This window comes from Uranotaenia lowii, chromosome 2 (genome assembly GCF_029784155.1).
Source record: "Uranotaenia lowii strain MFRU-FL chromosome 2, ASM2978415v1, whole genome shotgun sequence".
Lineage (NCBI taxonomy): Eukaryota > Metazoa > Arthropoda > Insecta > Diptera > Culicidae > Uranotaenia > Uranotaenia lowii.
In genome coordinates this window covers 369621840-369635182 of record NC_073692.1, presented here as the reverse complement: position 1 = coordinate 369635182, position 13343 = coordinate 369621840, and the positions used below count along the sequence as shown (strand labels likewise).

The window sequence follows — 13343 nt, the reverse complement described above, 5'->3', positions numbered from 1 at the left end:
TTTGACAAAAAATGCCCTGTAGGAAAAATGGTCCTGTTTAGCTCGATTTTATCGTAGAAATTGCGTGTTTTATTTTTAAAGTTGGGTGGCATTTCCTAACTGGGATAGCATTTCTTCAAATCGATCGATGCGCACTCTGGAATCGGCATTGCGTACTGTTAGAAAAATGATTTTTTTTGTTTTTTTTTCTGGAAAAATTATCCAGAAAACGAAATCGAGTGTCCAGTTAGTATGATCAGTAGTTATACGTTCAATCAAAACTCTTTTAGAAATGTCCAGCGATGCAAAAATGACGTCATGTCTGGAGAAACCGGGAGCAGAAACTTGATTGAAATTTTGAACGAACTCCAGGTTGTTCGTCATCATAAGATCAATAAGAGAGCTTGATGGTAATGAGTAGGGTTGTCGTTCACACAACTAAATCCGAAATAATCGAGAACGCTACAAAATTGGTTTGACACTGTATTGTTTTTGGTGGGATCTAAATTGAAATCACCAATGATAACTGTGTGAGTATACTGCAACGATAACTCGGAAAACTTCTGAAATAACTTATCAGAACAGCTGTTTCTTGGTGGATTGTAGAATAATCCAAGTAAAAATTTTCTTGAGAAACATTTCAATTCACCAAAGACATAGGTATTCGGTTAGATCTCCAGCGCTAGCATCGTAAATTTCAGATTTGTCAATGATTTTGAAGTCAATCGCATTTCTGACATACACACACAATCCTCCACCTCGGCTATATATTCTGTCGTTACGAATCAATTTGAAACCTTCTATAAGTAAAATTTCATCCGAAATGGTTGCATTGAGCCAAGTTTCCGATAAGCAGATGACATCGATTTTACCATTCAAAAAACATTGTTTCAGCTCGCTAAACTTGCTAAAATCTCTAGCACAAATACTCTGGATATTTATATGGCAGATATTCACCTTGTCATCCGGAAGAGCAGCATTCATAACAGCACGGGGTATGTTTGAAAAATTCAAGTGCGTACGGGCATTGTTGTTCACTTCATTAGCCATTATCAAGATTTAAAGGATACAATTCTGGAGAGAGAGTTAGCAGGTTAGAAGGAAGGATTTGAGCTAAATTAAAAACAAGATGTACATTTTTTTCTAATTCGTAACACATCTCAAAAAATTCATATCAATAACAAGACTAAGCTAAGTGGCCCTATTTTGACCCAGTAGAGAGAGAGAGAGGAAAAAAAAAACAGCAGCACAGCACAGCAGCAGCAGCAGCAAGCACCAACAGGTCCAGCAGGTGGCCCAAAAATAAGGATAAAGTGGCCTGATCATTGTTCAACCGTTGCTCCGAGTTGTTCGAGGGTGTGCACAGGCTTTGCGGTACCGTCAGCGCTCTTCTTGATAAAAACGGTCCCGCTTTTCGTAAAGACACTATGTCTGTTCAATCAACTCTAGTCGAAACGGGTCGAAACAAGTAGAAATGGATTGACAGTTGATCACCTGTCTCTTTCCAATTGACTTCGACCGATTTCTACCAAGTCGAAACTAATCCTGCTGCCGAGCTGGATTGGTTTCGACTAGTTTCAACTTGCTCCATTGAACAACGACCCGACTTGTTTCGACCAAAACATTGGCTCGTTGAACATCTATCAGTTGACAGAAACCAGTTGAAACCGATTTTTACTAGCGATTGAACGAAGCTACTATAGCTTCGTTCAACGATTGGTAAAAATCGGTTTCAACTGGTTTCTGTTAACTGATAGATGTTCAACGAGCAAATGTTTTGATCTAAACTAGTCAGGTCGTTGTTCATTGGAGCAAGTAGAAACTAGTCGAAACCAATCCAGATCGGCAGCAGGATTCGTTTCGACCTGGTAGAAATCGGTCGAAGTCAATTGGAAAGAGACAGGTGATCAATTGTCAATCCATTTCTACTTGTTTCGACCCGTTTCGACTAGGTTTCATTGAACAGACTATATGTAGATTTCCAGCCTTCTTGAGTTTCAGCGTTCTCCCTTTAATCTCACGGGCCAGGAAGGTGAGATTCTCATTAAAATAGATACGGGTTGCTACTTGAAAGCCAAGATTCGCTAATGTGAGATTTCGATTGGCTTAATAGCGAAAAAAGAAATCGTCCCGTGCCGCACGGAACGCGAACTGGAAAAGGATTGGGGGAGAACTACCAGCAGCGATAGGAGTTTTAGCAATCCGTTTAGTGTACACCAGTGGTTGTTGTTCGCCGTATCCAAGAATAGCAGCAATCTTAGGCCGATGACATAGTGAATACGATGCGATGCGATGCGGTGAATGCGATTCAATGCGGTGAACCACATTTGATGAAAATGTATGTAAATCGCTTAAACCTGACATACTCAACGCGGCGAAGCAGATGTCAATTTGTTCCGCCGCTCGAGTTCGCATAGGCTGCGTCCGTTAAATTTTCCGCCAATTCGCATCGCATCGCACTCACTATGTCATCGGCCTTAGGCTGATGTCATGCTGAAGCAACTAGCAACGCGACCTACAACGCAACGTTCACACGACTAACCAGCTCTCATTTGATCTCCATGGAAATCGCGCAGACCTGTCATACTGGTCGCTTTGTATAGCGCGACCAATCTGATGCCAATGTGTTTTGTAGCGCGACTAGTAGGAAATCCAATAGGAATATTGTTTTTTCTCGATTTGAAGCAGTGATTCCGGGTTTTAAGCACAATTGTACGACGATCTGTCCGAACTTGTGATAATAAACTAAAAAATATCTTAATCGGCGAGAAAATTTTCATGAATTCTTAGTTCCGGCAAAAAACGAGGAATTTTGTCGGTTCAAATTTTGGCATTCTTGCAATCCGGGTCGTGATTTGATGAGTTTTTGATGGCTCCCGAAAGAAAGGAGACGATTCAAAGCATTATCAGATGTAGAGAAGTGATGATTTGTACACTGAACCTCAAAAATACCCAAACTTGAGAACTTTCCCCGCCAACCCGAATGAAACTCCCTCCCTACAGGTTTGGCTATTGGCGGCATAACCCAAAGTTAAGCTTTTAAAGGAGAACTCATCCCCCAAAATCTGATACCGCAATAAAATGAAAATCAAAATAAAAAAATTACTGCAGGTACGGGAATCACACCCATACCTGCAATGGCTCTGCGATTACCATCTCAGGATGCTAACCGCTCGACCACTGAAGAGTTGTTGAGAGAGGCAGCTACATCATCGTTTATGTGAAACTTTCTGCGAATGAAGCGGGAATAAAAGTTATCCCCCAAAAAAAACAGTTCCTCGCTTCGAACTTACCCCCCAAACCTAAATCTGCCACGATGGAGGTAACAGAATAAGATGCGCTTACAACAAAACCCCCCCAAAAAAAACAGTTCTCCGCTTGAAGGACAAGTTTGGCGTATTGGCAAGCTGTGATGTTTTCACAAACTTAAGTTGTCAATCTTGAACTTAGGTTTGGCGGGTGGCAGTTCTCAAGTTTGGGTATTTTCGATTTTCAGTGTAGGGAATTACAAAGTCACAGGTCGCGCCAGCATGTCATACCAATGCGTTGCAACGCAATCTTATTGGAACGTTGCGTTGCGTTGCGTTGCTAGTTGCTTCAGCATGACATCAGCCTTAGCAACGTAAAGGGAGAGATCTTCCTGGGCGAAAAATGGAACTCCAAATAGCAGGAGATCATTAGCTTTCTCCAACCGTTCCGCAAAGTTTTGATTCCGCTCGGTTGCAGTTTTCAGCTCACCACAGTAGTTGGTCAACTTGTCCATCCTCTTAGGCCGATGACATAGTGAGTGCGATGCGATGCGAATTGGCGGAAAATTTACGGACGCAGCCTACGCGAACTCGAGCGGCGGAACAAATTGACATCTGCTTCGCCGCGTTGAGTATGTCAGGTTTAAGCGATTCACATACATTTTCATCAAATGTGGTTCACCGCATTGAACCGCATTCACCGCATCGCATCGCATCGTATTCACTATGTCATCGGCCTTAGCCGTTTCTTGCTGCATCTGTAAAGTTTCCTGTCGCAGGGAAACTATCTCGCCCCGTATGTCAGTTGCATTCGAATCGATTTTTGCGTTCGTATCTTCAAATAAAGAACGCATTTTAGAAAGAAGAGCGTCGAGGGAATTCACACTATCATTTTCGGTATCACTAGACCGATCAAGGTCTTGACAGCTACGTTTGAAATTGCTTGTTTTGTCTTTAGTGGCGAGTTTGCTTTTATTACTCATGTTGCACTTGTGAGTCTTCTTTGAGTGACCAAAATAAGAAGCCGGACCAACGACCGCCAAGCAAAAGAGTTCTCGATGTTTTGTTGTACAACGTGCTTGAACTTTTGTACCCTTTTATCACTAGGGAAATCAAGTTTTCACTAACTATTCCAACTTGTACGATTAGTAGAGAACGGGTTTTAACTTTTTAATGTATAAAAAGTACTGCTGAAGCGAGATATCGGGGAAAAAATACTTAAAGACCACTAGCACGTCACTTGCTCTATTTGGTTCTGTACATCCCTTCAGAAAGATGTTTTATAAGGGGCTTGAGGAATCTAATAAAACTATCGGTGTTACTTGGGATATATCCATTTGGGGCCGTTCAGATACCACGTGGACAAAAAAATGAGCTTTTTGACCCCCTCCCCCCTCCGTGGACAAGCGTGGACATTTGGTTAACCCCTACCCCCCTCCCCGGATGTCCACGTGGACACATTCTTTTTTTTTTTTCTCAAGGGATTTTAAGCATCACTGGCTTATTCATCCCGACCAGTGGACACATTCGATAAAGATTTTATTCTAAATACCTATAACTTGACAGTAAGAAACGCCACTTTTTGCCTTTTTTTATAGAAATGGCTGATTTTGTAAAACCGAATAGTAATGTTCTGATATAATTTTTTTTAAATTTCTTTATTATCATATTTATTACTTGCTTTCATGTTATTGTTTAAACTTCATCAGTGTTTAAACTTAAACTGGAAAAGTATGTCATTTTAAGATTTTGATTTAAACAGCTTAATACTTATTCACATTTAGAAAATACTTCGAAAGTAAGTTTGTCCACGTGGACATTGTAGGGAATAAAGCATGTGTAGATAACTTTAATAGGACTAGAACTGAAAAATGGCAACACTATTTGCAAAGAGAACATTGAGTATATCGGTATCGCGAATCGCAATGTCGCTCTCGCGTCTTGAGAGTAAAATTCTGTGTAGAGATTTTGAAAATAGAGAAAGATGCGCATTGAAAGGAAAAGGAAAGGAGTCAGTTTAAAAACTAATTTTAGGAACGGAGGTTCGGTACTCGGTTGATGCGTGCGATGAAAAAAAATAGTTTCGGTCGGTTTCGACAGTATGTTCCTATATCATTGAAAAATAGCTCTTAAAATTGCAAAAAATTAAATTCATAATGTGGAATACCTGACACAGTTAGTGTCCATGAATATTGCGAATTTTTTGAAGGATTTTCGGCGAAGGAATAAAAATAGGATTTGAAAAACACTCTTCAAATTTCAGAAGCGTTTTTTCTCGGTTCGGTGTTTCTGTTTCATTCGACGTAATGAAAGCTCACGCGAGAATTATTCATCTGAATATATCTACACATGCTTTATTCCCTACAGACATGACCCAAACCCCTACCCCCCTCTCCGTGGACAAGCATGGACATTTCCATACCCTCCCCTCCAAGTTGTCCACGTGGTATGTGAACGGCCCCTTTGTATACTCGAGGTAAGAAAGTCATCTTTTTTAAATTCACGTGGTAGAAGTCGTTATTTCTCCGCTGCTACCAATGCTCACCACTAAGTGGCGCTCGCATCACAAAATTTTGAACTTCGAAAACCACCCCCTTCGCAAAACTGCCAGCAAAACAAACCCCTCAATTTGACAGCTTCCCTCATCGGCTGACGCAGAAAAGCTGGCACTTTTTTGTCAAAACAATCTCGGTTTCGGTGCTGGCGTATTAAAAATTTCTCACTTATCTCAAGTATCCTCCTGTGCGTTTTCCGCGGTTCAAAATGCTTTCGAATGTGGCCAAAAATGTAACCCAGCGGGGATTGTTCGGAAATTTGGTAAGTCTAAAACCGGAAGCATCAAGGAAGTTGGTTGACGGCTTTTCGATAGCTCATTGTTTTGTGTATTTTTCCGGTGACGTCTCCATTGACCTTTTTCCATTCCGGAATCGTCCATTTCTCCTCTAATGCGCTATCGCAGTGATTGCATAACAACAATCATTATCAATTTTGATATACGATAGTATCCCGAACGATCGGAGATCTTTTACTTGGAATCCAAAGGGTTCGAATAATTAACGATCAATAATTAAGAACTGGAAATAGGCCGAGATAATATTTAGGAAAACTAACCAATTCACGAAACGATGGCCTTTAAATGGTTAAGGTCTCTTTTTCAAGCCAAAAATGTTCCTGCGAAGGCAACTGCGGCACTGAAAAAAAGTTCCGAAAAAACAACAAAATGCACCGGAAATGACAAGGTTTAGCTGGTTTTATACTTTAAGCTAACAAATTTAAAATAAACAATGTAATTAGATTCAATAATGATTTCTTTTCAATTTCCAGAAAGTTTTGACGACACCGGCTCAGAAGAATGGATACGCCACAGAAGCTACATTTGAAACAAGGGTAAGTTTCTTTTAAAAGTTTAGTAAAAACACTTAAATTTTATAGGTATACCTACTTAATTTGCCTCATTGAGCCTCAATTGTAAATCGATATTTGAAAAAATCTTAATCTGAATTCTGAATCTGAATTCTGAATCTGAATTCTGAATCTGAATTCTGAATCTAAAATCAGAATCTAAATCTGAATTCTGAATCTGAATCTGAATTCTGAATCTGAATTCTGAATCTGAATTCTGAATCTGAATTCTGAATTCTGAATCTGAATTCTGAATCTGAATTCTGAATCTGAATTCTGAATCTGAATTCTGAATCTGAATTCTGAATCTGAATTCTGAATCTGAATTCTGAATCTGAATTCTGAATCTGAATTCTGAATCTGAATCTTAATCTGAATTCTGAATCTGAATTCTTAATCTGATTTCTCAATTTGAATTTTAAATTCTGAATTCTGAATCTGAATTTTGAATCTGATTTCTGAATCTGAATTCTGAATCTGAATTCTGAATCCGAATTCTGAATTCTGAAACTGAATTCTGAATCTGAATTCTGAATCTGAATTCTGAATCTGAATTCTGAATCTGAATTCTGAATCTGAATTCTGAATCTGAATTCTGAATCTGAATTCTGAATCTGAATTCTGAATCTGAATTCTGAATCCTGAATTCTGAATGTGAATTCTGAATCCTGAATTCTGAATCTGAATTCTGAATCCTGAATTCTGAATCTGAAGTCTGAATCTGAATTCTGAATCTGAATTCTGAATCTGAATTCTGAATCTGAATTCTGAATTTGAATTCTGAATTCTGAATTCTGAATCTGAATTCTGAATCCTGAATCTGAATTCTGAATCTAAATTCTGAATCTGAATTTTATATCTAGAAGAAAATATTCTATTGTTAGAAGAGAAGATAGAATTTTTTATTCCAATAGAATCCGGTTAAAATTTAACGTGCTACTCCTTCGCCCAACAGGCCTACAAACTGCACAACCTGGACTGTGGTCCATCAACGTCCGTCACCCTGACCAAGGACGATGCCCTCAAGTACTACAGCCAGATGTACGCGATCCGTCGGATGGAAACATCGGCCGGCAATCTGTACAAGGAGAAGATCATCCGAGGCTTTTGCCATCTGTATTCGGGCCAGGAGGCTTGCGCGGTGGGTATGAAGGCTGCCCTACGGGAGGATGATTCCGTCATTACCGCTTACCGGTGCCACGGATGGACCTATCTGATGGGCGTATCGTACCAGGGAGTGCTGGCCGAGCTTACCGGACGCCAGAGTGGATGCGCTCGGGGTAAGGGCGGCAGCATGCACATGTATTCGAAGAATTTCTACGGTGGAAATGGTATTGTGGGAGCTCAGGTTCCTTTGGGAGTGGGTATCGCATTTGCTTCCCAGTACAATGGTAAGAAGGCAGTTTGCATCGCTGCTTATGGAGATGGTGCGGCCAATCAGGGTCAGCTGTTTGAAGTTTTTAATATGGCTAAGCTGTGGAAAACGCCCTGCATTTTTGTGTGCGAAAACAACGGCTATGGTATGGGTACAAGTGCTGAACGAGCTTCGGCCAATGTTAACTACTACACTCGTGGTGATGCTGTGCCCGGAATCTGGGTCGACGGCATGGATGTTCTCGCTGTCCGTGAAGCGACACGCTTCGCTATTGAGCACTGTGATAGTGGAAAGGGTCCCATCCTGATGGAAACCGCTACCTACCGTTATTCGGGTCATTCCATGTCCGATCCGGGTACCAGCTATCGTTCCCGTGACGAAATCGCTGAAGTGCGCCAGACTCGCGATCCGATCACATCGCTGCGGGAGAAAATTCTGCAAAACGAACTTGCAACCACCGAAGAGTTGAAGGAAATCGAAGCCAAGATTCGTTCGGAAGTGGATGCCGCCACCAAGGTATCGAAGACCGACAAGGAGATCTCTGTTGATGAACTGTGTACGGACATCTATTCCAAACCGGATAACACCACTTCCATCCGAAACACGCTACCTTTGGCTGAGCTGGCACACAAGCGCCTCGGAAAAGCCGTCAACATGTAAAAAACCCAAAATCCTAAAACTACCAGTGCAGTAATTTTCAAAACACGAGAAACTGCCACCTCTATAAATATTCGATTAAATGAACTAAAAGTATCTCAACGATCTAGCAATTGAGTAAAACACATTTTAGAAAAAAAGCAAAGCATTTTCCTTATTTTTACAATTCATTTTACTGGTTTAGTAAACTCGTTCCATAAGAACTTATTTCCCTAACCATCTCCCACGAAACGATAACTACCTTAGCTCAAAGCAACCACCATCAACACCACAAAAAAAAGTACTAGTTTCATATGAACGAACGACCGGTAAACGGAACATTGCAACAATTCACGGGTACATCTCATTTTCCACCACCGCAGGAAGGAAGGGGGGCATTTACATACATATTTTGTGTTTCGTGTCCTTTTACTGTATGATTTTTTTTTCTTGTGTTATACACCGTGTAGAGAGGTGAACTCAGCTCCACTCTATCTAGACCGATTCTTTAGTTGCGGTTGTTTAAAATAAATCTACTCACACCATGTATTTATCTAAGGTTTTTTTTCGGGCTTGAGATATCACAGGCCACAGCAATATGATGATAGGATTTTACAGCGGATTTTCTTTGTCTTAGGTTGAAAAATAAAGATTACATAAAAACCTACTATATTTTAAAGTTTAAGTTTAGAAATAATATGCGAACCAACAGAAATAGACAAAATTGACAATATGACAAAATAAAAATTGATAAAATGACGAATGACAAAAAAATAAATAAAATTTTATTTATTTTTCTGCCATTCGTAATTTTATCACCGAGGAAGAATGACCTTAACGGGTTAAACTCCTATCAAAAAGAAAAAAAAAAAAAAAAAAAAAAAAAAAAAAAAAAAAAAAAAAGTAATTTTATCAATTTTTTCAGCTCTTGAATAAGTTTATTTTGTTATTACTTTAGTTATTGTCAGAACAATGACTGAATTAGACAAAATTGATGATTATTGCAAATTAACAAATAATAGATTTGGGTGTGGAAAACAAACTTTTGTATGGGGTCAACTAAAAAAACGTGTGGACGATGTTTACAGAAAATCACATCAGCACATCGTCTGAACTCGTCGAGCTGATTCGATAGGTACCTATAAAGGTATATCTAAGACCCATAATTAAGGATCTCCCAAATCGATCGATAACTATACCTTGCTGGCAAGGTGAAAGGCAAAACATGTTTAGAAGTTCCGCAAACGCGATCCTCTATTAAAAGATTTAATTCGAAAAAAAAAATTGGGTCCTAAAAAATTTGTATATTTTGACTTGTAAAAATGTTGTTTGGATTAAAAACTACCCGTAAAAATATAAAATAAACCAAATTTGTATCAAAATTAAAAATCGGTGAGCTAATTTTTTAAAAAAAATTTTTTGGTCCATAATTTTTTTACTCAACAGACTAAAATGTGTACCTAGCGTGCAATTTTTAATGCCTTTTCCACCAAAAGATGCAGATTTGTTTGCATTTAAAATTTGCTCAACAAAGTATTTTGTTCGTATCATCCTGTGAAGAGTTATTCAGGTTATTCAAGATTCAATCCTTATTAAAAATCAAAATTTGGGACTTTTTTAAATTTAACTTATCAAATTCGACTTACCAAATACCTACTTGAAAATCTAAATACTTGAAAAAAAGACTTAGATAATTTGAGGGAATAATCAGAAGGCCATATGCAAAATTTGAGCTAAATCTGACAACAGGAAAGGTTTGCACTGAATCTCAAGTGTGAACGGGATTCTGCGGCATGGTGTTCTGATTCTGATGAAGCATAAAATATCGGTTTTTCATTAATTTTTTTCTTAACCAATCGATTGCTTATTTATGTTGATTTTATAAAAAAAATTGCAAATCAATTGCCATTGAAGAAAAGTATTAACTACACAAGATAACAGTATTACTGGTGCATATGTTTTATTAACTGATTCTAAAAGATGTTGGTGTCAAAAATTAAAATATTTTGTCAGATTTTGGTACTATGGAGCATGAAAATTCGAAAATTTTCCAATTTTCACTGAAATCAGTTTTTTTTTGTTTCGATTATAGTCGTTTTACCATCTTTATGGCATTCGCGACTCTATCAACGTTGCAGTTGGCGGATCGTTATTGAAAAACTTATCCGGTACAACTGTGTTCGATGTTTACTCTTGGGCTCGAACTCACGGACATCGGCTCAGCAACAGCAACAGCAACAGACTTGCCAACTGAGATATATCACAAGCCTATATCACTGAAATCAGTGATTATCAGCATAAGCATCTACATAGAACTAAAAACTGATTTTAAATCTTTTTAATATCTTTTATTTTATTAAGGGCCCAGATTTTGTCTAGATTTCCTTGCTTCAAAGATACGATGCATTGCAATGGCTTAGCAAATTAATGTTATCCTGCATATATTTCAAAAATTAATAGAAAAAAAACTATTTCTGACTTTACATAGGGACGTTTGAAAGTATTTTAAATTAATAATTTTAATTTATTAAACATCTTCATTGAAAACTACTACCTAATTTTATTTCGGTTTGAAATTTCTTTGAAATTTCATCAAATTCCTGGACTTTCGTAGAACTCGGAAAAAACTGGGTTTCGATATCTTTCTTGGTACCACCATTAGGCGTTATCTGGCTACCAAGATACTGGAAGCTATCACGAAATTGGAAGGATTTTCTGTGTTGATTTCCATCGACTTGGTCTTCCCGACATCCATTTTGAGACCTGCTGCCTTAATATAAGAGCCAAATTAGAAGAATTTTGGGGCCCTGATTCCAAATATTCATGTTTTTGTTAGCCCTGACTTTTGTAAATAGGCATAAATTTATTTAAAAAAAATTGTGTACTTTTATGGCAAATATTTTGTAAAGGTTTTAACTATAGAATCTACTTTTCCGACTGCGAGTAATTATCTTTTAGAAAAAAGTTGTTGGAGTTTTTTTTTCGTTATTTTTTTCCAAATCTGTCAAATTCGGGAATTTTGCCAGAATTTTAAACTAGATTCAAATTTAATTAATTCTTTGATATTTTGAAAACGATAAGTCAAATAATTCCGCAGTCTTCAACACAATATCAAACACTCTTAAATGATGTCAGAAAAAGATGTAGGTAACCGTATCTATTCAAATTTTGAAAAATTTAAAAATAATTTTTTTTAAGCGATGTATCTCCGAAACAAAATAAACTCGACAAGGTTAGAATCCTTCATAGAATGATGGATTATAAATTGATTTAATATCAACTTTAAGTTTTCATGTAGGTCAGGGGTGAGCAACCTTTTGAAGCAACGGGCCACTTTTAATTTGAAATACTTTCGGCGGGCCACATACAAAATAAAATTTAGGTAATAATAGTTTGCAGAGCTGCACGTAATTTTAATAAAAGAATTTTTTTGACAATAACAAAACTGAAAAAGAATAAATAGGTGGTATGAATAAAAAAATAGCAATTGCTTCGATAGCTTTTACTTAGCTCGAACTTTAAAATGGCAAAATTTGAAAGCATTTGCTCAACTAGATATGAAAAAGCAGAGTAGAACATTTACTTTCAACCAGCTCCGGATAAAAAATATGCATGCCATTAGGAGTATTTGACTCACAAAACTGCTCGAAAATAGCAAAAGCAATTACTAGAGCTTTATTCATATCAGCCAATAAAACTAGTTCATGTACTTGCATAAACTTTTTTTTAATAAAAGCTAATTAAACTAGCCGAAATAGAATAGGTTCATCACTAAATCTTGATCAGATTTCAATAACTTAAATGTTTTAAATTAACAACATATTTTTTACGAAAAGGAAACATCATTCTCCCTTCTATTTATTAAACACGAAAAATTTGGAAAGTTTTTCTATGGTTCGTAAAAAGATTTGAACCGTTTTTTGAGAAAAACCCTTTTTTTGTATGAACCAATACGATGGTAATTTTCGTCATCGCTTCCATTTAAAAGTTTCGTGAAGCTTAACCATAGCGATTTTTTATGTGCCTATTTTCGAAAAAAATTTCTCAATTTATTTAAATTTTGTCGTGAAGTTTCCTTTTTTCCTTTAAACGGCGTTTTTTATTAAATTTGAAGTTACGTATGAAATCATTGCATTGAGATGGTGAGCATGGTTTCAAAATCATGAAATTTCACAAATTTTCAACCAGATTTGTCAATGTTGCAGTTCACATTTTTTAATTTTAGAAATTTTTTACAGATTACATAAATTTTCTTGATTCAATTTAGATACCTCTGTGATAGGCTTTCGAAGTTTGAATCAAGAAAATCTTATGACTTTGATAATGTGGATTTCTTATTTTTAATTAAAATGACTCGATTCAATCAATTTGATTTTTTCAATGTTTGGAATGATTTGCCCATGAAATTTCTGAAAATAACATAACAAAAGACAACAAAATTCATGTTTTTCCGAGGTGCAAGGAATCTCTGAACTGATTTTGACTTATTGGGAGGCGCTGAATTCAAATATTCAATTTTTTCAAGATAACTTTCAAAAATGGGTTAAAAATTTAGTTATTCAATTTGTTTGGCGAAAATTTAAAGAAAATAGAACTAAATTTAATCTTTGATATTTTTAAAGCCTTAAGTCAAATCATTTCGCGGTCTTCAACAAAGTTGTTGAATGAATTTATATTCTTAATATCCAATATTCAATGACTTA

General features: G+C 37.1%; 1 protein-coding gene across 2 annotated transcripts; it reads left to right on the top strand.

Annotated features, from left to right (window-relative positions):
- The first annotated feature begins 5888 nt into the window (after positions 1-5888).
- LOC129744821 (probable pyruvate dehydrogenase E1 component subunit alpha, mitochondrial) lies at positions 5889-9189 on the top strand. Of its 2 annotated transcripts, XM_055737541.1 has the most exons (4): positions 5914-6044; positions 6187-6466; positions 6552-6614; positions 7585-9189. In XM_055737541.1, the coding sequence occupies exons 2-4, from the start codon at positions 6353-6355 to the stop codon at positions 8662-8664; spliced, it is 1257 nt and encodes a 418-aa protein (XP_055593516.1). In that variant the 5' UTR covers positions 5914-6044; positions 6187-6352; the 3' UTR covers positions 8665-9189. The 2 variants fall into 2 exon arrangements, with proteins under 2 accessions (XP_055593517.1, XP_055593516.1); XM_055737542.1 differs by lacking the exon at positions 6187-6466 and having other exon boundaries at positions 5889-6044.
- Positions 9190-13343: the final 4154 nt, after the last annotated feature.